This window comes from Elaeis guineensis, chromosome 11, assembly GCF_000442705.2.
Source record: "Elaeis guineensis isolate ETL-2024a chromosome 11, EG11, whole genome shotgun sequence".
Taxonomy (NCBI): Eukaryota; Viridiplantae; Streptophyta; class Magnoliopsida; order Arecales; family Arecaceae; genus Elaeis; species Elaeis guineensis.
The window spans coordinates 119997971-120024023 of NC_026003.2; the positions used below are offsets into that span (position 1 = coordinate 119997971).

The following is a 26053-nucleotide window of genomic DNA, read 5'->3' on the forward strand; positions in this document are numbered from 1 at the left end:
GAGTTACTCCTACATTAATAATAAGCCTTATTTACTTGAAAGTTATACCTTTGTTCAACATCAATAAATCTCTTGTTTAATGCTAGCTGGAAATCTTTTTGACAGCTAGTGGACCGCAAGTCAAATATCTGTGCATCATGTACAATCTGGGCTATTTAATTTAGAAAGCACTGCGACCATTGAAACCCATGCAGATGGTTCCTCTAAGCACCAGAAACAGTCATCTGAGTGCAAAATACCATGAGCTCCTTGGGTATCCCAAGATAAGTGTTAATCAAGCTTCATCACTCCTTCCTTGGACTATACTCTTCAAGTATCATTTTGGTATGGTCTATAACAAAAGAAGGTTGCAACCATTGGGCTATAGCCCAGTTTGCAGCAATGCCATGTAATTAAGTCTAAAATTCAATTATTATAAACATAATTATTTTCTTATATAAGTGAGCCCCTTGCACCAACAAAATCCAAGACTACTTGGAGGACCACCTTGGAGAGGACCTTCCCTTCCCTTGCCTCGAACGACAGCATTACGGCAAAGACAGAGTCTCACAGATAAACAAATATTGGAGCAATCCATTCTTCCAAGCAACAACAGATGAATGAGTTAGGCAACTACCAGTTACTGGTGAATAGGGATGACTTGTTAAGAAGAGAAATAAGAGCAGCTCAGCTTCCTCGATATAGAAGCCAAAGTGGGTATGACTCTAGCTATGTGTTTTGTGTGGGCTAAAGACACAAATTTGCCAAGAGGAATTCTACTTGAGGCCGAAATCAACTGCTCCGGCTTGGGTTGGTAACAGGCTTAAGCAAGCTGGTTCAAGTAAGGAAATGAGCTGAGTTCAGACATTACATGGTATAGACTTCAGCTATCTGAACAATTTGGGGGGCTTGTGAAACTTTGGAGCCTTGGGCTAATGTGCCTAACTTAAGCTTGGATTTAGCTTGAATGCCTTTATTGTATACATAGCCGAGCCTCAGCAGCTCAGTACTGTGCTTGGCTCTGCTCATTTGAATCCCTAGATTTCAAACATTCAGCAGCCGAACAGGTTTCGTAAGTTGGGAGGGAACTCAGAGGACAGACTTGTTAGGCAAATGGGATGGGCCATTTTTTCTCTTTTCTTTTTTTTTTGTTGGAAATGTGATGGAGTAAGGCTTCCCCCCCCCCTGAAATTTATTAATATTTAGGTGTTAGTAAGTGGTGAAGGATGGTACCGTCTTGGTATTACTTTAAAGTTTCTCAGCTACGCTTCAAAGAGAGTACAATCTTCTGTTTTCTGGGAGTAAAAACAGGGTGTTGGTCAACAAATCAATTCACAACATTTTATCATGTTGCAATTGTATTAGATCTAGAATTTTAGTAGTTATATCAGAAAGTCCCGGTCAATGAAAATTATGATGGGATTACCCATCGAAAGTCTGGATTATGTTGTTTGTCTTCGACACTAGTTAAAACCCTCTTCTAATTTTTATCGACTCATCTAGGTTGTTTTCAGAACTGGAGTTTCCCGCTATATCTGGTAATCTTTTATATCTGAATAAAGGGGTGGTCTCATCCTCCCATTTTCACATCCAAAAAAAAAAAAAAAGGATGCTGTAGAGTCTAATTAGATCTAATACAAGCCTAATAATAAGGTTTTCATAATAAATTCAATTTGAGTGGAGTCAAAGTTAGGTATATGCTAGCTTAACCTGCTACATGGGCCGGACTGGATTCAGATTAACCTAGCTGGAGTTGCAACGCTACTGATGTATTGCATGTTAATGAAGTACTCGATCATTTCTCGGACGAGCAAACGCCTTATGTTACATGAAAAGGATGTGTCCAGATAAATTGCATTAATGAAGTAAATACATCAATTACTTAAACAAATCACGATAAGTTGAGTCTATCACAACATAATAGAGCTGGCAAGGGCTGTGTCAGTTGACTAGCTTCTCCTGCACCTTAGCAGCATGGACAAGATACGCTCCCAAACAAAACAACAAGAAAAAAAAAACATGGTAAACAAGTTTCATCAACTGTATCTTCTAAGAAAAGTAATACCAAAGAATCCGAAAATTTCATGCATTTTTGTCATTAATTTAATCCAGTGTTATCCTATAGTAATGCTATAAAAAGCATTTCAATTGATAGGCCAGACAAGCCTTTCTAGTGTTGGAAGCAACTGCAGCATAACCAAGTAGCCATGGGAAGAACCAGGATGGGGAACAATGGCTTCATAAGAGCTTCCTCCACTGCACTCCCTCTCCTAATATTTCTCCTGGAGCTCATCCGGGGCCAGGCCAAAGCTACCAATCGGAGTCGTGCTCCTGCGTTAATAGTGTTTGGCGACTCAATCGTCGACCCAGGCAACAACAATGAGATCCTCACCACAGTCAGATGCAACTTCCCGCCCTACGGGAAGGACTTCGTCGAGCATAAAGCAACGGGAAGGTTTAGCAATGGGAAGATCCCCTCGGACATAATAGGTAAGCGTGGAAGAGCTCAGTCTAATATTAGCATGGGCATAGGGTTTTCCTTGCATTGCAATAGTGCAAGAATGTAGAGCACTGAAATGAGCGGCATAGTTTCTTGCCTCTTTTCCCTGTCCGATGGCAGGGGTGCAAACGATCCGAGCAGCTTTGGCTCGACTCTGTTTGGGCTTGCTCAATCAGAAAATGATCCGAGCTCAAATGAATTTTAGTGCTCGACTCATTTAATATGAGACGATTGCGAATATAGTGAAGAAATTTGGTATGGTTAGATAAAAATTTGATCTGATCAAAGAGAAAGAAAAATTTCTCAACTTGGTCAACTCAAATTTTTAAAAAAATTATAGAAAAAAAATTGATAAAAGCAGGATTTATGTCTCCTACTCTTTCATTGATTATTTATTAATTGAGATACGTAGCTTTTATTTATATTAGTAGACCTGCGATTGTATAATTAGGATAACATGCTTTTCTTAGTTGGAATAGAACTAGTTTTTCCAAAATATTAGTAGATAAACATAAAAAAACTAAAATCTCACAAGAAGTATATCTCATTCCTACATCAGCTGTCTTCTTATGTTCTTTCTAATTTTTCCTAGATTAGAAAATATGCTATATCAAAATCTTTCTTGGAAAAAAAAAAAATTAATTTGATGGATCCATTTCAAGAATCAAATGATGAAATTGGGACTTGATTGCTTGATATATCATATTCTTTAAGGAGTGATGTTATGTTATAGATCTTGAAAAATTATCCGATAAAAAAAAATTAAAAAAAAAATCATCTTAAGATCTCACTCCTGAGCCATATCTGGCCCAATCCATAGTGTCCAAAATGATCTACATAAAGTATGGTAATCCTCCTAGTTCAAAGCTTAAGCCGGATCTTATATAAGAAGAGCTTGAAGAGCTATAGTTGAGTGGGCTCAAGCGCAAGCCAAGTCGTAGCATGTTTATGTAGATATTGATCCAAATTGTCACTGAGTCTATTCCTGCATAAGATGCTGATTTACTCCACAAGTTCACGTCCCATCGGATTGAAATTCAAGATAGGTCCAGTTTAGGGCTAAGTTTGCAGCAGTTGTCATCAACTTTTGCAACTCAGTTTTGTAACAGGATCTAGTTTCATGACCCAAACTCAAACCACGGGTCCAGTTTGTGGGCTTTTTTCAGGCTCATCGTTGGTCGTGAACAAGCATCCCTCGCTTTGCTCACCTACATTTCAACAGGCCAAGCTTGTTCTCGACCTCATAACAGAGATCAACAAAGAGGAGTAGAAGGCAAGTCTTATACAAATAGAGAGCATATTATAGTTAAATCCTTATAATTATAACCAGTTAAAGATAACTTTCTACTGCTAGGAGGGACCCAGATGTATTTCGGAGTACCGCGGGGAGGGCTGTCAAACTAGTGCTGTTTTTATACATGAAAAAATAAGTATCATTCAAACATACACCAGATTTCATGGTATTTTTTAATCAAAAGATTATTGTTGTTTCAGCTTCTCTGATAGGAATAAAGCAATATGTACCAGCATATCTCGGAACAAGGCTTGATGACCAAGATCTCCTCACCGGTGTAAGCTTTGCCTCTGGCGGCGGCGGATATGATCCTCTGACAGCTGAATTAGTGGTACATGTTAAGATTTATTTTCGAACTTTCTGAGGATCCTAGATCATATGTTTCTATCATCCTGACCGATGATTGGCTTTCGTTATTACAGCAAGCTCTAACACTGGATGAACAACTAAATTTGTTCAAGGATTACAAAAAGAAGCTGAAGGCAATTGCAGGAGAAAAGAGAGCTTCCACCATCATCTCTAGAAGTTTATATATCGTAGCTACAGGAAATGATGATTTAGCAAACACATATTTCACTAGCCCATTTCGAAGAAACTATGATCTTTCCTCCTACATCAAATTTGTGGTGCAATCAGCTTCAAGTTTCTTCCAGGTATTTCTGTTTATGAACAGTTAGGAGAAAATTATTAACCTCAAACAATGGTAAATGACAGACTTTAGCATTCATCACCTACAATTATTCTTCATTTTTCAGAAATTGTATCATTTAGGAGCGCGACGAATTGGCATTACAGGACTTCCTCCTGTAGGATGCTTACCATCACAAAGAAGTCTTGCTGGAGGGATCGAAAGAGAATGTGTGCCCTTATATAACCAAGCTGCACAAACGCTCAATTCTGAGCTACAAATGGAGATACAAAGGCTAAATCGCACACTACCAGGATCGAGGATAGTCTATATCGATATTTATACGCCTTTGCTTGATATGATTCAACGCCCCTATGTTTATGGTAATATGGTCAATCTAACCTTTAAGGCATCATTGCATGCACTGCATAGAACGGCAAAGATCATCTATTTTGTGAGTGTACATGTTCACTTCATATTTCTAACTTTGAGCTGTTCACTTTGTAGGGTTTGAGGAGGTCAAGAGGGGCTGCTGTGGCACCGGAATCTTCGAGGTTACTTTAACTTGTAATAGCTACACCGCTCCAGCATGCGGAGATGTTTCAAAGTATTTATTTTGGGACGTGTATCACCCTACAGAGAGGGCTTATACCATTCTGATGACACAAGTTCTGCAACGTTATGGCTCAATGCTAAACTAAAAGAGCAAAAACACATCATTTGATTGGTGCTACTCCTAGTTCACTTGTTCTGAACAATATTATGAGTGTGCTCATCAAATTATTTCTGTTTCAATCCAAGTCATAGTTTTGAAATGTAACCAGTGCACAAAGCACTAGGCATGTTATGCTAGCTTCATCAATTTGTATTCATGCAACATGAATAAAGGATATCATACTTATTTGCATCATATAAACATGTCAGTCATAGGAGGATGAATAAAAGTTCTTTAAAATTTATCGGGCATGTCTACGATGCCTTGCATAAGAAGATTTGCATGAGCATTCTGAGGAGATAAAAGAACTGAACTAACCTCAAAAAATAAAAAAATAAAAAAAAAAAATCAAGTGGAGCTCCATCTCGAATATTTGGGTGAACATTATCCACCATAGAAGAGGATATCACTTCTACCAAAAAAAGAAAAAAAATAGAAGAGGATATCATTTTTTTCTTGATTGAATATCATTTCAAAATGGATGTGCAAAATATTATTTACCAGTTATGGAGGTATATTAAATCTTTTTTGGCAATGCAGTATATTAGATATTATTAAAAAATAAAAAAGGATACATCTAATGATGCAGCTAGTTCAGTCTAACTAATAAAGAAACAGTGACCACACTATCAGATTTAAGGGAGAAGCAAAAAATGGAAAACGTAGTGATAAAATAGATAACAGTGAAGGCTAAGAAGGATACAGGAAGTCCAACACTGAGTTCACACTATAACTCCAGCAGAGCCTAAGCTCTGTGCTTTCATCAAATTGATCTTCTTCAGGAAGTAAGCCATGAGAGAGGCAGCAGAGAGGAATTTTATGCTCTCCTCTTTCTGTTTTTCAATGTCAACTGCATCTCAAGGCAAAAGTAAGAATAGAAAGTGGCACCAATAGATGAAGAAACTGATAGAACATCAGAGTAACGTACATGGGCTCTTCCTGGAGAGGGTAAAAGGCTCTCAAATTAAACTAGGTATATCGATTTAAAACACACCCAGGTAAACATGACCTGCAAAGCCAAAGGTAGCTGAAGGCTGAAATGATTGAATTGATCATCAAGAGAGCCATTTGTTTAAGATTGAGACTACTAGTATAGAGTCATTCTTTCTGAAAGGGAATTTCATAGAAGAATTGATGTAAACGTTATCATTAAAAAAACGTGGCCTGGTAGATGAACTGGACAAGGTAATCACAATTTTTGAGAGAAAGAAACAAAGATTCTTCCGCATACAAGGTGAGGTGAAAGAGTTTTCCAAGGTAAGGAGAAACAGAACTAGTAGGTGTGGATATTCTGACACATCAAGCACATATAATCGCAATAGAAGGCAGATTCATGATGTTAAGAGATCAAAGAAAAACACTTCATGTATGATATGCAATTTAGGAATGAACAAGTAAACTATAAGATACATATTTGGGAAAAAAAAAAAACTCAAGAAGAAATAAAATATATATATATATATATATATGTATAACTATACAAAGAGGCCAACTAAAACTTTAAAGACCTACAAACAAACGTGCTATAAGCTGATAATTTCCATGTCTCAGCCCCCTCTCAGAACTTTCACTAATACCTAATGCAGCATTTGCGAGCTACAAACCTGCAGGCTCTACTACCAGGAACATTATGAGAAGGAGAAAAAAGACATATACATATAGGAAAGAACTAGATAAGAAGACGGCATCGCTAAAAGAGTTGGCAGAAATTTCAACGAAGCTTATTTTGTGCTACCGCCTGGCAAAGCTCATCCTCGTAAATTAGAACTCTATTAGAAGCCATGGGCTTCATAACAGGCCTTGGCAAACCTGGTGGCACCATGCACTTCGAAGATAGCACGGACTCCTGGAAAAGGACAGCTGCAATCTGTTTCATATCCATCATGTGAAGGCGAGGAGGACGAGGCCCATGCCTTGGAGCTTTTGGAGTGTGCGGACTTGATCCCCAGATGCCCTTCCCATGTCCCTTGCTAGATAATTTTATAAAAATAAACAAAAGTTAAAAAGAATCGACTGAACGAGCAAATTTCTCCACATATCCTTCATGTGTGATACCTTACAAAAGGCCAATGCTCTGTTGGAAGAGGTGTCTTTGTTCTAAGCATCTCCTGCCTAGACCTGTCTGGAGTTGTGAAATTGAAATGGAGTTGCCTGGCCAGAAGGACCTGGTTTGAATTCTAACAATCAATTTCCGTATTCTAAATTCAAATAAACCCAGATAAAATCATGAGCTTACTATCATTGCTGTTGCACCTAAAAAAACAGTCAATTTAGATACTTCAGAATATCAAAGTAAATGCAAACCATATAATAATGGCCTCAGTAAGGAAATGATAGTCTACTTTTTGTGAGGATAAAAAAATCATCTATTAAAAAGTCAGACAACAAGTAGAAGAGATGGAGAAAATAAGAACGAAAATAAGAGTTTGAGAAGGATGAAAATAATTGCAAGGTAGAATTAATGAAGTCCATAAAAAAAGTAGGTCTGCATATGTTGGTATTCTTGTGGTTACAGTTGCTATATTTTTTTTCCTTGAGGGTAAAAGGTAGGAATGACCAACAATACCATAAACTAGTCAGACAAGCGAACAAGTTAATTTAGGTCTAGATTCACAAGTAAATTGTTGTATAATTGTCCGATGCCTGCAAGGAGTTGAAGGCAAATATTTTGCTTTACAGATAAAAAAAATTACAAAAAAAAAAGGATATAATTGATGGAGCTAAGACATAAAGGTATCCAAGCATGTTCGGTGATTCCACAAGAGACAATGCCAAGGCTGGCTGTAAAATTTTGGAAAATTAAATAATAATTAACAAATACAAGAATGGTAGTTTTTGGTGAGCAAGAACGCAATAGTTTTACAAGAGGGGATAGACATAGAAAAGTAACCAAACTGGCATAGTTCAATGAAGTATTGCAGGGCATTTTGCAACAAGGCTAGAGTATCAAGAGCTAGACAGACGAGTATGGCTTTCAATTTTCTCCAAAAACAGTAATAAACCAAAGATATTTATAACAAAAAAAAGGGGAAAGACCTTATACAATGCAGATAATTTAAAGATTCATGTTTTGTAAGGTAAAAATTATATAATATATTTCTTTACCTAAAGGAAGCCAATGCACCAATTTAATACAACATAAAAGAGAAAATTTTATATGTTATATTTGAAGAAATATGGTTATTATGAGAACTAACAAGACACCTAAAAAAAATTTCTAGTGCTAAGCTGATAAAGCAGCAAAAGAGGACACTTACAGCTGTTCGAATTCGCTGAGATACATGGAAAACAGCTCTTAGCTGATCATGATGCAAGTGGCAGAGGATTTTAACCTTGAAACCAGAAGATGTTCCACTATTCACATTAGATATAAAAAGGAAAAAAAGGGAACCAAAAACATTGAGAACTACAAGACAAAATAAAGGACCTATCAGAGATTTGTTATTGCCTACCAGGAGGTCCATAGGAAGAGATTCAAGCCTCGACTGATTATCGCAGTCTGCCCCTTCTGGTGTTTTAGGTGTTTCAGGCAATTTCTGCTGCTTATTCCCATCAACCATTGGCTGGAAATTGGTCCTAATTGGAGATGCAGCAGCTGCACTACTGTGAACAGTAACCTCTTCTTGATGCAGTGACTCTAATTTTTCCTTTGCTGAATCCAAGACAACCCTTTTCTTGCCTATATCTGTGCAACATCTGGTTGTGGTCCTGCTATCACGGAGCTGGGCAAGTGCACCAGGTTTCAGGTATTTATTGCGTGCATTCTTCACTCGCTTCTTTTGTTTGAACGCCATGGATTTTGGACTCATCAGAATATTTCCACAAATAGATTAAATTTTATGCAATTCTCCAAGTTTCTGAACCCTTTCTCCCATTATTACATTCAAGCTTAAATCAAAGAAAAACACAAACAACAAAGATTGCATCAGTCAAACATGATATTTTTGTCTGCTTTATATCATCTGACACAGGAAAAATCAAAGAATTTATAATACAGCATGCTAGAAACATCTAAAATCCATGTTTATTTCTTTAATCACCCACTTCCTCTTCAGACTGGGACTAACAATTTCTGCAGGGCAAAAAACAAAAAAAAAAGAAAAAAGAAATCTTGAATGTCTAGAAAGAGGAGATGAGGGCCGGGAATTTCAATAGACAAAAGTTTTGAAAAGATCCACATTAACCTTGGTGATCTCAGAAAAAAAAAAAAAAAGAAGAAGAAAGAAAAGAAAGAAAGAGATACACACACATATGTGCATGCGAACCCCCTAGCATGCCCTTAATAAGAATATTTGGTGAGTGAACCCCCTAGCATGCCCCCTTAATAAGAATATTTGGTGAGTGAAGCTTGACAGTTACAACAAGGCTTGATGGTCACGCCATTGGATTGATTTCTCCAAAATTAAGAAAGGTTTCACACAATTTCGCCAACAAAAGGCCACAACACTTGAAGCATTCATCATTTTATAACCAAAAAAAAAAAAAAAATCAGAATCCCAATTACAATGGTCTGCAAAAAGGTAATCAAATCATCTGATCTAATAATCAGCTAAACAAAACCTAGATTAGCCCGATATGCACAAAAAAGATCCATGGATATAAATTTCAAGAAAGAACCATGAATGTGTACAAATTTCACATACCTGCAGGTTTTTAGCATATAACCTATCTCAAAGAAATCTACCACCTATTTAAGTCAAACTCGCAGAAGGGGTTCAACAAAGAAATAGGTTTCATCATGACAGAACAGACACAGCCAACTCTTCCGATTGCTCTCTCTTGTATATATTCACAGTTTTTAAAAATTTAGGGAAGTATGTCGCTTCCTCCATTTTGCCTTTTACGCTTTAAACAAGCCCAATAATCCTCCGTTTCTAATGCGCACTCATATTATATGCATCCCAACGCTACTTGTAATAAATTGAAAAAAAAAAATACAAAATCCAGATAGCATTTACAACTGTATTCTATTCCAATCAAGAATGCTGGAGAGTTATGCACAGCCATACTCTGCATACCCAAGACAAAAATGATGGGATAGTAGCATATAATACAGCAGGAATATGATAAAAACCACCAGGAAAAAAAAAAAACATATCGTTGCTCTAAATAACTGCCAAGAAAACTATTAAAATCTAATTCTGCTCCGAACGTTTGATAAGCATGGAAAAAAAAAATACTTACAGGATGATGTAGCGCCCAGCTCCAGTCTTCTCCCCCGCAATAAAATAAACCGGAATAAACAAAAAAAAGTTTTCAGAAAATCAAAAAGAAATAAGGCGAGAATAACAAAATCACAAACCTTAAAAGGGATAGAGTATAGATCGAATCCAGATACCCAAACCCTAAAACAGAAACAAAACCGAAGCCGTGGCGAGAGATAGCGTGATAGAGAGAGAATGAGAGGGAGAGAGAGGGGAGGGAATAGAGCTGATGGATGGGCGCGGGCGTGGCTCCGCCCCTTTTCGAATTTATTAAAACTGCGCGCCAAAATTTTTCGACTACTGCTGCAAGAAACCCCAAATAAGTAGCCGAGAAATTCCTTCTTTAAATAGAATTACCAATACAAACAAAGCACGACCCTAAGTGGCGCCCACGACGATACGAGATCGAGCGGCGTGGCGAGCTGGATCTTACGTGGCGGTCTCCCATTGGCTATTCAGTAGCGGTAGGGCCGGGTCTCCGTTTAGGACGGCGACGAGCGCGGGGACGAGCCCGGGGATTATGGGAGCTTATTTCGGTGGGCAATAAAAATGGTTTAAAACTGGAATTTTGGGTTATAAACGTGGGTTACGGAGGGAAAATCTCGAAATAATCAGGTATTTAAAATTTAAAAATTAAAGTGACGGGCTTAGCATCGAGGGTATTTTGGGGAAGAAAACTATTGCTCCCGTTAGGGGTACATCTCTGAGGTCCACCGTGCTCGAGATGAGGTGACCGAAGTGGACGGCTGTGATGGGGGAGGGAGGGGCCCACGTGCGGCGAAGCCTCGGATACTCCTGCCACGGCGCAGGAGGACCGGTCGGTGACGAGGGCTTTTAAGGACGTGTGCGGGGATACGGGAAACGGGGATCCCATAGTACGGACGTACGGTGTATGTGAGAATAATGAATGCTTTTTTCTTAATTAATGTAAAAAAAATTTATTTATATAAATAATTTAATTTTTAACTTATTTATCAGATTGATGTAAAAATGATAAAACATCATTTTGAATGACATTTTATCATTACCACATCACCACCCATTTTCCACGTAGACGATGCTAAAAATAAAAAATAAAAAAATAAAATCATCAAATAATATGTATTTTTAAAAACATCGTTCCAAATGACGTTTTTAAAAATACCATATTATTTGGTGATTTTAATTTTTTTTCAAAAAAAAGAGAAAAAATGGTAAAAAATAAAAAAATTAAAAATAAAAATTTTAAATTTATAAAAAATAAAAATTTTAATTTTGATAAAAATTAAAATTATCATTTAAAATTAGTATCCCCATTTCAAATTATTTTTAAAAAAAAATATCTAAAAAAATTAGTATAAAAAAAATTAAAAATACCATAAAAAAAAGAATTGAAAAGAAATAGAAATTATAATTCTAAATTTTAAGAAAATAAAATTTTTAATTTTAATTCAAATAAAAATCATCATTTCAAATTATAATCTCCTTTTCAAATTATTTTTTTTAAAAAATATCATAAAAGAAAAAAATAATAAGAAAAAATAAAAATTATAATTTTGAATGAATTTTAAAGAATAAAAATTCTAATTTTAATTCAAATAAAAAAGATAATTTTAAATTATTTTGTCCATTTAAAATTAATTTTAAAAAAATATCTAAAAAAGAAATCTTAAAAAATTAAAAAAATAAAAAATATCATAAAAAATGAAAAAATAAAAAAAATGAAAAAAATAAAATTAAAAATTAAAAATTAAAAAAAATAATTTTAATTCGAATAAAAACCATCATTTCAAATTACTTTCTCCATTTCAAATTAATTTTTTTAAAAAAATATGTCAAAAAATTAAAAAATTAAAAAAAAGTATCATAAAAAAGTAAAATATTTTAAAAAATGAGAAAAAAATAAAAATTATAATTTTTAATTTAAAAAATATTTTTTTTAATTTTAAATAAAATAAAAAATATAATTTCAAATTACTTTTCTATTTCAAATTATTTTTTTTAAATATTCCAAACAAAGAAGTAAAAAATGAGAAAAAAATAAAAATTATAATTTTAAATTTTGAAAAATAAAAATTCAAATGTTAATTCAAATAAAAAACATAAATTCTAATTATTTTTCTCATTTAAAATTAATTTTTTTAAAAAAATATCCCAAAAAAATCTTAAAAAATTATAAAAAATAAAAAATACCATAAAAAAAAAAATGACAAAAATGAGAAAAAAATAAAATTTATAATTTTAAATTTTAAATTTAAAAAAATAAAAATTTTAATTTTAATTCAAATAAAAAATATCATTTCAAATTACTTTCTCTGTTTCAAATTAATTAATTTTTTTCTCATACCGCACCGTACGTAGTTGTTCATACCCGTACCAGATCGAGATGTACCAGTATGATCCGATTCATCTCATAATTAAATTATTTGATATATTATTATTATTTACGTTATAATTTCTATAGCTCTTTTAGCATAACTTTTTCTCTTCTAATGTTTTGAGACACATTAGAGTATGTGTATCCATATCCACAAAGCATAATATCCGATCACTTAAAATTAAATAATATAAAATAAAATTAATAATAAATAATATTAAATAGATTAAAAATATCAAGCGTACAAAAAATAGTATAATAAAAGTTTCAAAAATACTAAGTACAAATCTAAAAAAGACTAAGTTCTACAAGGACGTCGTGGTGTCCGTGGTCGTTTGGACCTTCTCAGGAAGGTCCTTAATGGCTGCTCCTGCTCCTGCTGTGATGGCTCCTCCCCTATATTAGTGGAGGAGGTCTGCTGGTCATGCTGCTCAGAAATAACTGATGCTGTCGGATCATCTACGGACAGAGCGACCTGCTCAACTCTCTCATCTGGATACACGGATGGGCCTGAAAAGAAAGTATTATACTCATGTGGCCAACTGGTATCCGATGATGTCATCTGGGGGATGTAGGAAGAAGAAGGTGCTGCCATCTGTGGATCAAAAGCCGATGGCATTTGTGCAGCATCTAGTGATGACATCTGCGGAATATACGGTGATGGCATATGTAGAACATATAGTGACGGCGTATATCTCATATCTGACGCATCGGCTGCTCCATACCAAGACGCACAGTTATATAGATCAACACCAATCGCCACCAATATTTTGAAACATGTTCTCTCTATCTCACACAGTATCCGAATCCGTTCGTTCTCATCAGTCGTAGATAAAGTACGATGAGCGTCCAACACAAGATCCGACATAGAATCAGTCTACAAAATAAAAATAAAATAGTCAATATACTATAAAATATAAAACAAAAATATAACACAAACAACATAAACTAATTTTCGTAGTCTTACCAAAAGATGCACAGCAGAACTCTCATCCTCGTATCCAAAAACTGCATACCGAGGCTGTCCAATGACTCGCACTGTAATGCTAAAAAATCAAGCCATATAGTCATCGGTGTATGAACGGCCTCTCAAAATGGGATCACCATAAATAATGTAATCTCGATGTGCATCCCAAATATCGATGTACTCTGCATGTTTGATACGTCAGTCAATACGAGCTTTCCCTCGTCGATCAATACAATGAAGTCCCTGGCTGCTATCAAACTACTCTGAGATGCCCTGAATCTGATTAAACTGTCGCAGGACACGATCGAAAAGATACCACTCTACCACATCAAAATAAATAAGTGGCACCTTAGCAGTCCATATGTCATGTCCAACTGTACACATCTGCGGCATTATAGCCAATATCTCATCTGTATATGGCTTCCACAAAAACTGATAAAGTTAAAATAAAAAAAATTAGTAAGCTAAAATTTTAATAGATTATGAATACTATAAAATGATATTTATAAAAAATTTAAAATTTATCCGTCTATATGTATCAACTAATGTATCCAACTGGCACCTATAAATCCGTACCACTTTCGTCGATACATGATGAACGTTGAATACAACCTTCCATCTGTTTCACCATCTACTCATGTTAAATAAATTTTATCGAATTTAAAATAGTAAGTTTCAAATAAAAAAAAAATATTTTTATACCTATATCCCAATGGGCTCTTGCAATAAAATATAATAATTAAATAATATATATAACTTTTAAAAAAAATTAAATAGTAAATAGGATTGGAATGCTTACACCGCCATCTAAAATAATCTGTGATCGATGGTGCTCCTGCAATGTAAGAATACTGCTGTCTCGAAGATCGGGATACCATGGATCGTAAGCCATAATACGCTAATGAATTTAAAATAATGATATTATCACAAGTGTATTAAAAAATAAAAAATATGATAGCCATGTATTTTATGAGAAATATATTTTAAACACAATATTATCACATAATACAACTTAAACACAAAATTCAGTTCATCTCAGGATATTAAACACGTATATTCAAATACAATCTCACAGAAATACATAAAATAATGACGAAAATATATCTTCGGAGTTTTTAATTTCTTCCACTGTTTGAAGTTGAAGTGTGTTGAAGTATCCTAGGACAACGGTGGCGGTCATGACCCTATTTCTTACAAATACCACAGTGGTTCTTACTTCTTATTTGCCTATCATCCATCTCATTTCGTAGTCTTGTTGACTTTAGTCTACCTTTCTGCTTGGGTCTTTTTTCTTGGCCGCCGCAGGGGGCCACTGTCGGGATGCGCAGGTCTGCCGCCGGCCCTCTGTCACCGACGGTCAAAGAAAAAGAAGGAGAGAGAGAGGAAAAGGGAGAGAAGAGGGAGAGAGAGAGAGGAAGAGGAAGAGAAGAGGGGGCCGGCCAAGGGAAGGGGAGGGTCAGGGCCCATCATGGGGGATCGCCGTCGGGGCCGCCGCCGGCCGTCTGTCGCCAGCGGTCAAGGAAAAAGAGGGAGAAAGAGAGAGAAAGAGGGAGAGAGAGGAAGAGGGAGAAGAGGGGGCCGGCCAAGGGAAGGAGAGGGTCGGGGTCCGCCGTCTGGGCGTGCGGGCCCGCCGCCGGCCCTCTGTCGCGGCGGCCAAGGAAAAAGAGGAGGAGAGAGAGAGGAAGAGGGAGAGAAGAGGGAGAGAGAGAGGAAGAGGAAAGAGAGAGGAGGGAGCTCACCGCCGTTGGGAGCTCGCCGCCGTGCCACCGGAGAGGAGAAAATGCCAGAGAAACGCCGAAGAAGAGGGAGAGAGGATTTTTTTTTTGGATTTTATGCTTCAAAAACGTCAAAAGGAATGGCGTTTTCAAAAACGCCATTCTCTTTGGCATTTTCTTTCCATTTTTTTTTAATAATTTTTTTAATTTTTTTAGTTATTTTTATGTAATTTTTTAATAAATAAAATTAATTTAAAATGGAGATAGTAATTTGAAATGATAATTTTTTTATTTGAATTAAAGTTATTTTTTTTAAAATTTATAATTATAATTTTTATTTTTTTATCATTTTTTATTTGAATTATAATTAAAATTTTTATTTTTTTTAAATTCAAGATTATAATTTTTATTTTTGAATTAGAATTAAATTTTTTATTTTTTTTCAATTCAATTCTTTTCTCTCTTTTTATGGTATTTTTTATTTTTTTTACACCAATTTTTTTTTTCAAATATTTTTTTAAAAAAAATAATTTGAAATAGGGAAAGTAATTTGAAATGACATTTTTTATTTGAATTAAAGTTATTTTTTTTTAATTTAAATTTATAATTTTTATTTTTGTTCACATTTTTTTAACTTTTTAATGGCATTTTTTTCTTTTATTTTTTTTGAATTCACATTAAAATTTTAATTTTTTATAATTTAAAATTTTAATTTTAATTTTTTTCCTATTTTTACCTTTTTTTTGTTTTTATGAAATTTTTTTTAGATATTTTTTCATTAGTTTGGAATATTTTTTAAATAAATTAATTTGAAATGGAGAAAGTAATTTGAAATGATATCTTTATTTTAATTTAAATTAAAAATTTTATTCTTTTTAAATTTAAAATTATAATTTTTATTTTTTTATATTTTTTTAAATTTTTGACTTTTTTATGATACTTTTTATTTTTTTAATTTTTTATTTTTTTGAACATTTTTTTTAATTAATTTGAAATAGGAAAAATAATTTGAAATGATATTTTTTATTTGAATTAAAATTAAAATTTTTATTTTTTTAAATTTAAAATTATAATTTTTATTTTTTTCTAATTTTTTTATGATATTTTTTATTTTTTAAATTTTTTAAGATTTTTTAGATATTTTTTAAAAAAATTAATTTTACTGAAGAAAATAATTTAAAATTATCTTTTTTATTTGAATTAAAATTAAAATTTTATTTTTTAAAATTTATTCAAAATTATAATTTTTATTTTTTTCTCATTTTTTTATGATATTTTTTAAAAAAAAATAATTTGAAAAGGAGATTGTAATTTAAAATGATGATTTTTATTTGCATTAAAATTAAAAATTTTATTTTATTAAAATTTAGAATTATAATTTTTATTTCTTTTCAATTCTTTTTTGATGGGATTCCGGACGAACCCCTACGACACACGGACTCCAGCAGCCGGACCCCTCCAGCGGGTGAACTTCTCTAGCGCCATCCGACATCCACTGTCGGTCGACCTTCTGTCGGATTTTGCATGAAATCGAACTTCGTCCACAGAAAGCCCCTGACCGAGTTTCTACAACAGATGACCTTCGCCTGCAGCACTAGCGCCCAAGGCACCCAACGGTAGAAGGCTCGCCAGCAACATCCGAGCTCCTCTTAGACGGAGAACCTCCTCTCTCCACCAGATACCCCAACCAAGCTTCGACCGACAGGCCTGGACTCCCTGGCAGGCCACAGTAATGGCCACGACTCTGCTCCACTTCCTTTAACGGATCCCACGCGGCTCCATCATGCTCTGGCGAGTCACGACAACGGACATCACCCCACTCTCCACAACAAGCTCCACGTGGCAGGCCACGGTGATGGCCACGACTCCACTCCATGACTCTCCGTAACAAAATCCTCATGGCCCCGAACGGTCTACTACCAGGCAGCTACAGACATCGCTGTCAATCTGTTACGCCTTCCGCCTATAAAAAGGGACCCCCAGATACGTTATTCCTTAAGCTCTAATCTCTATCTCAAAATTCTGCTAAAAATTTTCGTTCGAGCACTCCATTCTTGTTGAGGTAGAGAACTGACTTGAGCGTCGGAGGATCTTACCGGAGCACCCCCAACTCCGGTTTAGACTTTCTTTGCAGGTCCCGGCGGCGACCGCGACTCTCTCGACCCCAGCTTCTCCGATGCCGGCGGATTTTTGCACCAACAATATTGAATAATAAATTAAAATTTTTAATTTAATAATATGGCATATGGATGATGATATAATGTGCAATACATACTATAGTGAAATTTTCTTCCCAAAAGTATTCAACCGTTAAGTTTCACATCATCATCTATATACCATACATTAGCACATATATCACTTCATCATCCATATGCCATAAATTATATTTAAATAATCCTTATAATTTAAAAATCTCTAATTAGATCCATGATTTTTAAATATGATTTAGTGTAACCTTGTTAGCCCATTCTAGTCAACTTCTGAAACTAGGAATGCATGAGAACCTTTGATTATGACCTATGTACTTCTCTCATCTTCCTTCTCATTAGTCTCTTTTTTATCTTCGACACCCAAGACCTCCTTAGAATGACCTAACCCATCATCCTTGCCCTCCTCCTTCTCCTCCTTTTATGATAATCGAGCCCCCTACCTTTGGTGACCACCAAGCCCCTCGACCCTCATGACGACCTAATCCTCCCGATGCAACCCTTCTTCTTCCAATTTGCTTTTATGGTGGTGCTACACCTGCTCTCCCTTGACATTCTCCGTCAAGTTCCCGCCTCTCTCCATTGTCGAGCCCAATATTAGAGCTTGTTATTGCTTCTTTATTGAGCCTACGATTGCACGCCATTTCTTATCTTCCTCATGTAATCCATCTCTATCTTTTCTCTATCTTTTGTCTCATCAACAAAGGAAAAAACATCACATGTGCATCACATACAATTTGTTGATATCAGAAATTGGCCAGAATTAATTAGAAAATACTATATTAAAACACAATTGAAAAATAAGGAACAATTGAAAAATAAGGGACTTAATTATGTATTTTTAAACTATGAAGTTTATATATAAATATTTATGAAACTTGAAGGATGAAAAATATACTTTATGATATATAGATAATGATGTGGCATATTGGTGATCACATAGTACTTGGAGACTGGATACTTTTGAACAGAAAATTTTACTGTAGCATGCACTGGTTGCTATTATGTGAAGTCATTACCTACATATTAGGTTATGAAAATATAAATTTTTACCTATTATGCTATATCTTTATACATATGCAACATTGGTGCCAACAAGGAAAAAAAAATGCCATATGCATATCACTACAACTTTCTGATGCCAGAAATTAGTTGGATGGATAATATTAAAATATAAATGGCACTCTAAGGATCTAATCAAAGGTTTTGAAAGTTTGATGACTATTTAAAAATGTGGCTTAAATGTGTAGGAGTAAAAACATAATTTATCCTAAAAATATCATTTTATAGAATCTAAATACAAGTAACATCCAAATTACGTAGCTGCTAGAAAAATATTATTTCATAGAATCTATATTCAGTCTCACCATAGCTACTGCAAAAATGGATTTAAAACCATCCCATAGATATAGAGAGAGAGAGAGAGAGAAGACCATCAAAGTAGGTTCCTTAGTTATCTGGATGGGCTGTGATCAGCATAGGCTTTTTTAATACGTTTATGTAGTTTTTACTCTGTTACAATCACAAACCCCAACTCAGAGTGACCTTCACCCTGGCTCATCCCACAGGCCCAATTTCCAAGCTGAAGCATCTCACCTGTCGAGCAACGATGCGGCCTGGTCGCTTCTTTCGCTTGAAAAGAAGGCTTTGGCTTCTTTCGTTCAAATCCATCGTTGGATCGCGCAATGCTGGCTTCGAGATCTGTGCACTCGGAAGAATGAGAACTTCGGAGTTCTTTGAGTTTTATGGGTGCCGGATGGCGCGACCCAACGGTCAACGTCCCGAAAGAAGATTGATCATTCGTTCGCACGACGATACAAACCGAACCCCGCACCGACGACGGGAAAAAAAAGAAGGAGAATAAAGTAAAAAAGAAAAGAAAAAGAAAAAAAAAAAAGTAAAAGAAAAGAATAGAAGACTAAAATTAAAAAAAAAAAAAAAGGAAAACGGAGAAGCTTCAAATTGAAACAGAAGTACCGCCATTTGTTTTCGTGGGGGCGAAGAATAGAATTAGTCTTTGCTAGGGTTTCCGCGGGCCCTCTTTCCCATCCTTCATCTCTCCCTCCTCTATCGGAATTCGTGGTTGGCCCGAAGATGGAGCCCTTACGATCGCTCATGGATAAGATCAAAGGGTTCGCAAAAGCTGGCGAGGGCGTCCTGAAGGGCGCGTTCCGGAAAAGCTCCGAAAGCCCGGTAACCTTACATCCTTATTTCTTTCATTTTGCTTCTTTCTAATAGTCTTGATTACTAAATGCATGATATCGTGGGAATTTATGGAAACTTATGACCAAGCATTAGACCAATGTCTGGGAATTTGAACCTTCTAGCTTAAAATCAGTAATGATTGATTGAAAGGGAAATTAATGGGCAATTTGCTCTTGCTACGGTCGAATTTGCTTCTTATGTGCTAAGACATAATGTTCATCAGTGTATAGGTTCATAGAAGTAGCTGCCATCTGGTTACACATTGTCGAGAGAGAAAGATTGAACTTTTCATTGACATTTTATATTTTTCCTGAAATTGCGTTTATGTTAATAGCATAGCTGTTTGCAAGATTTTTTATAACTATCAGGTTCAGGAATTGTACCTGAATTATTTCCGAAAGGGGCTCAAAGAGCAAAGGTGAATCTGCTTTGTTATAATTAAAGTTTATTTTGATCCATAGAGTAATCAACCTTGTAAATTATAGTGGATCTGCTTTTAATATCAAGGCTTTATGTCAATAAACTTAATGCTTAAATGACATTCAAAATCTACTACCCTCGTCAAGTATTAGAACGAGCACAAACAATAAAATGCATGATCAATGAGGTAAACATTCAAAGGAAAAAAAGATACTTAAATGATTGGTTCTAAAAGCAGGACTTCAAGTTTTTAAGGTGATAATAATTATAAACATTGCAAGGTTGGAGTACAATACTGTATCTGGTTATATATTAAATAAAAGGACACCTCGTTAAATGCTTATAAAAAAAAACAAAGAATGGAGAATCCGGTCAGATGTAATTCCACCAGATGTTTCAAATGTTTTCAATTTCTGGCAGTTCACCTTTTTCTTCATCTTTTTTTTTTTTGTCAAAATTCTATCCATTAATTCCCAACCCTGCAACCCATGATGTTTTTGTGTCCTCACTTTCTAGGTGGAGATGTTGAAGCATGTGCAACGAGAAGCATTTTCTGACTTAGTGAAGCTACGGGATGGGCAGGAAAAAGTTGAAACCATGCTTTCTGTCTATAAATTTGCCACAGGATTTCCATTCCTGGAAGCCAAAACACCAATAAAAGGATTTATTGATGTGGTTGGAATTATGTTGCTTGCTGGAGATGATTTCCAGCAGGCTTGTGGTGCCCTAGATAGAGCAGGAACAAGAACAGGCATTGATTCAAAGTTCACTTTTGAGATAGGTCTGAGACAGAAAGATGCTCTAATAGCTGAGATTGCAACTAGTCAAAAATGCTGGGTCCATGACTGTGAGAGGTCTGAAATTCCTTTGACACTTTCAGCATTGATGTATGTGGCAAATATCAATGACTGGCTATCTGTTATTTCAGTTCCCTTAGGTGCTCGATGCAGCAATTTTGGAATTGGCTCAAACATTTTGAAGGTAACGCCTTTCCAAATTTTTAGATTGTTCCGAATATGGTACTACTGTTTCTATCTAGACCATGTTTCTTCTAATCTAAGAGTTATAGCTTCTGGCAGGGGCGTCGTCGTGGTGGGATTTCATCATTTGGACCCCCTGTATTCAGTCAGTGTCATAGTTTTGCTGCTGGTTTAATTTTTAAAAGATCAGATGTTGAAGCTTGTTTAGCCGAGTTGGTTTCTGGGCAGGGGATGCAGCACAGTGCTGATGGTAATGGGACTTGCTTGAGCACATTTGCACAAGTTTCCTATCAACCACTTGAAAAAACTAAAATAAGTTTATCTGGTCTCTGGCAAATGTCTAGATTACCATGTCCGCTGATCAAACTTGGTCCATTTGCTATTCCAGTGGGCAGTTCAAAGCAGCAGACAGGCTCTGACATACAGATGCAAGCACCTCCTAATGCCACTACAAGGAACACAGTAGATTTTATCTCATCTGGATCCATTGCTTTGATGCTAGATTCAGAGTTCGATGAAAGAACCAGACTTGGTGGTTGGATTGAGGTTCAGAAAAGTAGCCATAATTTCTTCCAGTGGGGAATCTCTTTATCTGACACCCCAGATGATGAGCTAGGATATGGTTTGAGAGTGGGAGGGATTGCCAAAGGGCATTTAGTAGATCAGTTCCAGTTGGAAGGATTTCTTAATTACAATCTTGGTAGGAGCCTTAACTTGCAACCAGGTCTTGTATGGGTGATGGAGGGGATGACCCGATCTGCTGCACTAGTGTTTCGGACAAGCTGGTTTATGTGATTGTTCAGAACCTTACGATCATCATGCAAGATATATGCTGGAAAGTGATGGCCCCTGCCTGACAAAGAAAATTTCTTGCACAGCAGGTTAGATTGATTCTGTTTTTTGATTTGCGTGTATATTTCTCTACTTTTCTCTAGGTTTCTTATGATAGATGACAAAGTACAAGCGAGAACAAGAAAACATTGAATTTCATTATGTACATGTTTGGCACTCAGAGTGGATTCCTGGTATTTTTGTCCACTGATATAATTAGCATTACTGCGATCTTGTTCCCTATTGTCGTGGAAAGATATAGAGTACATTTTTATTTGGTATTCTTTCTTTTTCTAAATGGCTGTTTTCTGTAAAATAGCAAACACAAAAGGGAAAGGTACAGTAGAAATAGCTATTCCATCTAAGATGGCTATGGAGTTGCATCAAAGCTGATGTACGCTGTTGCATATGTTATCCGTTAGCTATGTGCTAGGTCCATAGACTGTTGCCATTGTACAGTGTAGATAGCTAGTGCTTTTTTAAATACTTTCAGTCATACATATGCTTATTATACTACAACTGGTGTGTTTTTGAATCATTATAAGTATGCACGCAGCCAAAATGTATAATGTTCTGTTGATAGATGCACCTCTAGTCTGGCTGATATGTTTATTGATGTAATTCATGTTCAGTGGGTGGGGCTAGAGCGTATATCCAGACTTTGCCCCTGTTGCCCATATTTTTGCTATTGCTATGTAATGGTATATTTTCTATGCTGCTTGCTTGTGCAATTATGTGGATGGGGTATTGTCCTGTCGGAATGTAATTTTATCATGTTGGCTGTCGTGATTCATTCTCTCTCTTAAGTAAAAGAGTAGTGTTTTCTTGGCTGTGTCTAATTATCCAGGCCAAAAGGTAGCATAAAAACTGGCCCTCCACGTGTCCTCTAATGGAACAAGATTTTGGCTTCATTTTGCATAAGTTACTCCAATATGTAGACGTCATGCCTTTTATGGATGGTTAGGCTTACTTTGTATGCTTTATTGTCAGCCTCTGTTAATTGCTTGGATCTACCTTGTTTTCCATCGGATTCACGTCTGCAACACCAAACAGTATTTAGTGCAAAGTTTCAAACATGGGTTGGCTGCCCTTCGAGGGCCTCCTTTTCTGATCTGTCATGTGATTCTGCTCACCTGTGATTTTTTTTTTCCCTCATGGAATCTGCACATTTAACTATTGAGTTTTCATAGGCTTGACAGGAACGATATCAGTTGAGTGGAAATAATATCAAATTCTTAAGCTTGCTCACACTCAGCTGATTTCCACTTCTATGCATTTTCAAAGTCGAACTGATCCTCATGTATGCTATCTAATCACTCATCCGCTGGTGCTCTTTTTTTGTTCGTCTAGAGAGTGTGCCTTATGAGTGTTTATTTTGTTCCTGTTCTTAAGTACTTGGTTCTTGGATTTGTTGTTCAGAGTTTTTAAGCTGACCTGATGCATCGATGGTCTGGCTTTGCACTCTGCTAAGTTTGATGTAACCAACTCTCCAGCAAATGATACTTGGAACCAATTATCCTGTCGCTTGATTGTACTCATAACATGACAGTATGGGATTTTTTATGGTCTCTGCATTTGCTACCATGTTTGTTACTTTTTCAAGAAATCAATTCAATCATAACTTGTAGATATCAGTAGGAAATAGCATCTCTGACAAGTCACTATCCAATTGCTTCTAAGTTTCAACAAATGCTTGCTCAAAAATAGCCCAGAGGGCTCATGATCCTTTTTTTCTAATCTTTTCTTTCCTTCTTTATTTTTCTTCACCCCTTTTCCTGTGGAACTTTTCTATATTGCATCTATTCATCCAGTACCATTTATTTTTCCTTTTGTCCTTCTCTTTTGCCAGATAGACCTAAAACCAATTGAGTTGAGGTGCAAAACTACGGAGGGCTAATGCATGTGAACATGTGGTCCTAGGAGGATTTAGTATTTGACAGAGTGACAAACTAAACAAAAGCATCATCCTCTCACCTGGAAACAAAAAAGGGAGCATCATCCAATCTCTCTTCCTTCCATTAACTAAGTTTTGCATAACCAACGAAATGGAAAAGGATAGAGATGAAGGATTCTTGTTTGGGAGAAACATTGATATGTAGAATCTTTTTGTATACCAGTAAAAGCCCTATGATTCAGATAAATTAGTGGTACTTACACCATAGATCATCTCAGGATCACCTCATCTTTCATTTGGTGGGTGCAGTTCTCACTCATTAGGATCTTTTTTGGAGCTCCCACAGAACTTGTTCCTTTGCTTTTGAGAATAGCTATTTCAAGAAAATGCTCTTTTCCTTAAAACAGTGTGAAATGGGGAAGTTACGAGAAAGACACAAAAAGAAAGGAACTGGGACCATTTAGAACATGTTGTAAAAAATGAAAATTTTGAAGTACTTGGGAGGACCATGGAAGGCTAGTTTTTCTGTGGTTTACTTGTAGTTTTCCATGCGGCCCCTGAAAATTCTGTACTTTTCAGATGTCTCATATGCTTCCCGTTTCATGCTTTGGGAAACAATAACCTGTATTTCCTGCTCCCCTTTTATGTAATGTTTCATGTCATTTTTCTTCTCTTCGCAACTGTGCTTCTGAGCTGTGAAATCTTTGGCTGGCTACTATCTGCAGCCAATTAGATCGTCAATTAAAAAGTTTAATTTGGCTCATACCGGAAAGGGTGACTTGATAATAGTTAAATATCTGATTTCAGCTTACTTTTTCTTTCTCATTTAATTTTGTCTAATTGCTTCTAATGATCGATGAACTTTGGGATTTTTTTAGTAGGTATTGATGGCGAAGGTAAGATTTGGTTATCAGGCAGCTGATTAAACTGAAAAAGGAGTTGGATTCATCAAAGCATTTTTGCATGTAGTATCTTGGGTCTGTCTGGACCTTTTCCTTATATTCTGGCTTTAATTTTTCAGCTAAACTTCAGAGGGGGGTTTCTTGGGTAAAGGATCCTTCTTTTTTTTCAGCAACGATCTATTCATACTGCATATCAGGCAGGGAAAATGACTGTAGCGAATCAGCTAGAGATTGTACATGTTATAACATATCAAGTAGCTGACAACATTGACTTGTTGGGATGAGGCTTGATGGATGTTGGATATCATATACAAATTTTGAGTATTGAACTAAAATCAAATTAAGGGAGATAATTAAATGGCGTCCAGTCGGATGAACATGGTAAAGCTGGCAAGTGAAGTAATGGTATTCCTGGTTTAAAATGGGAGTACGAGGAATCAATGATGTTAAACTAAAATACTAGGATTTTTATGAAGTGATCTACAACCTGCAGAGGGATCACTAATTTCTATCTGTGGTACGGTTGAATACTCCAGCTCTACCACTGTACATCTGCTCGGCCTAACCATTCACTAAGCAATCATGTTCACATGCAGGATATTCCATGAATAACGTACTCAGGTGTTGCAGTCAATCTCTTGTTGCATCCGTTGTCAGTGAAGAGCATCTGCAAAATAAAATCCGCACTGATCGAAATTGTATCCGACAGAGACCCTCCGATGTTTAAGTAGTGGGGAGTGACGAACAACAGATGAATGTTCAGAAAGACAGAATATCAGCTCAAAAGAGTGTTTTACTAAATACTATTCATTTATCTTCTTTTATAGACGAGTTGTTGGTAACTGTTTGTAACGGTTAGACACGTGGGTCCCGTTTATTTTTGATCATTATATACTTTCTACATTGACGGTTTTTGATATGCTGACTCTATGTCAGCAGTCTGAATATGTCGACTATATGTCGGCAATTGTGGAAGTTCGAATGATCATCGATCGACGACTCTGATATGCCGATGGTCATCGATTTGAAGTCAATTTAGTCGTCATAGTTGGAGTTTGCCAGGGAGATTGAGAATAGCTGACTGTTGGTCGGCCAACCGATTGATAGTCAATGGTTCGTGCTTATCAGGTCGATTGAAAGTCAGAATCAGGAGAGTCGGTTGAATTGTCCCAACAGTTGCCCCCCACTCTCAAATCCAAAGTAGCTTGATATGTGGATTGGCATGTGTTTGATACGTTGGACGAAGGGAGTTGCCA

General features: G+C 35.9%; 3 protein-coding genes across 7 annotated transcripts; 2 read left to right on the forward strand and 1 right to left on the reverse strand.

Annotated features, from left to right (window-relative positions):
- Positions 1-2140: 2140 nt before the first annotated feature.
- LOC105054300 (GDSL esterase/lipase EXL3) lies at positions 2141-5335 on the forward strand. The gene is made up of 5 exons (XM_010935800.4): positions 2141-2469; positions 3974-4104; positions 4196-4426; positions 4529-4784; positions 4909-5335. Exons 1-5 carry the CDS (start codon positions 2187-2189, stop codon positions 5100-5102), a joined length of 1095 nt encoding a protein of 364 aa, XP_010934102.2. The 5' UTR covers positions 2141-2186; the 3' UTR covers positions 5103-5335.
- Positions 5336-5823: 488 nt separating this feature from the next.
- On the reverse strand, positions 5824-10777 carry LOC105053774 (F-box protein At4g35930). 4 transcript variants are annotated; one of them, XM_073246235.1, is made up of 7 exons: positions 10455-10777; positions 10301-10326; positions 8569-9004; positions 8374-8448; positions 7172-7281; positions 6926-7086; positions 5824-5966 (listed from the first exon to the last, which is right to left on the reverse strand). In XM_073246235.1, the coding sequence occupies exons 3-7, from the start codon at positions 8923-8925 to the stop codon at positions 5839-5841; spliced, it is 831 nt and encodes a 276-aa protein (XP_073102336.1). In that variant the 5' UTR covers positions 8926-9004; positions 10301-10326; positions 10455-10777; the 3' UTR covers positions 5824-5838. The 4 variants fall into 4 exon arrangements, with proteins under 4 accessions (XP_073102336.1, XP_010933355.2, XP_073102335.1 ...); XM_010935053.4 differs by having other exon boundaries at positions 10419-10777; XM_073246234.1 differs by having other exon boundaries at positions 10301-10774.
- An 8688-nt stretch (positions 10778-19465) lies between these two features.
- On the forward strand, positions 19466-25430 carry LOC105053772 (uncharacterized). 2 transcript variants are annotated; one of them, XR_012135370.1, is made up of 4 exons: positions 19466-19758; positions 20707-21171; positions 21270-22051; positions 23851-25430. XR_012135370.1 is itself a non-coding variant. In XM_010935052.4 (3 exons), the coding sequence occupies exons 1-3, from the start codon at positions 19660-19662 to the stop codon at positions 21963-21965; spliced, it is 1260 nt and encodes a 419-aa protein (XP_010933354.1). In that variant the 5' UTR covers positions 19466-19659; the 3' UTR covers positions 21966-22363. The 2 variants fall into 2 exon arrangements, 1 of the variants encoding a protein (XP_010933354.1); XM_010935052.4 differs by lacking the exon at positions 23851-25430 and having other exon boundaries at positions 21270-22363.
- The last annotated feature ends 623 nt before the right edge of the window (positions 25431-26053 follow it).

Bases quoted from the DNA above. Each gene is read 5' to 3' on its own strand.
- LOC105054300 (XM_010935800.4), top strand. From the start codon at position 2,187: ATGGGAAGAACCAGGATGGGGAACAATGGCTTCATAAGAGCTTCCTCC. The intron at 2,470-3,973 runs GTAAGCGTGGAA...TTGTTGTTTCAG, and splicing joins GATCCCCTCGGACATAATAG to CTTCTCTGATAGGAATAAAG. The intron at 4,105-4,195 runs GTACATGTTAAG...TCGTTATTACAG, and splicing joins CTCTGACAGCTGAATTAGTG to CAAGCTCTAACACTGGATGA.
- LOC105053774 (XM_073246235.1), bottom strand. From the start codon at position 8,925: ATGAGTCCAAAATCCATGGCGTTCAAACAAAAGAAGCGAGTGAAGAAT. The intron at 7,087-7,171 runs GTATCACACATG...AAAATTATCTAG, and splicing joins GAGCATTGGCCTTTTGTAAG to CAAGGGACATGGGAAGGGCA. The intron at 5,967-6,925 runs GTTTGCCAAGGC...CTTGAGATGCAG, and splicing joins GAAGTGCATGGTGCCACCAG to TTGACATTGAAAAACAGAAA.
- LOC105053772 (XM_010935052.4), top strand. From the start codon at position 19,660: ATGGAGCCCTTACGATCGCTCATGGATAAGATCAAAGGGTTCGCAAAA. The intron at 19,759-20,706 runs GTAACCTTACAT...CTCACTTTCTAG, and splicing joins GGAAAAGCTCCGAAAGCCCG to GTGGAGATGTTGAAGCATGT. The intron at 21,172-21,269 runs GTAACGCCTTTC...AGCTTCTGGCAG, and splicing joins TTGGCTCAAACATTTTGAAG to GGGCGTCGTCGTGGTGGGAT.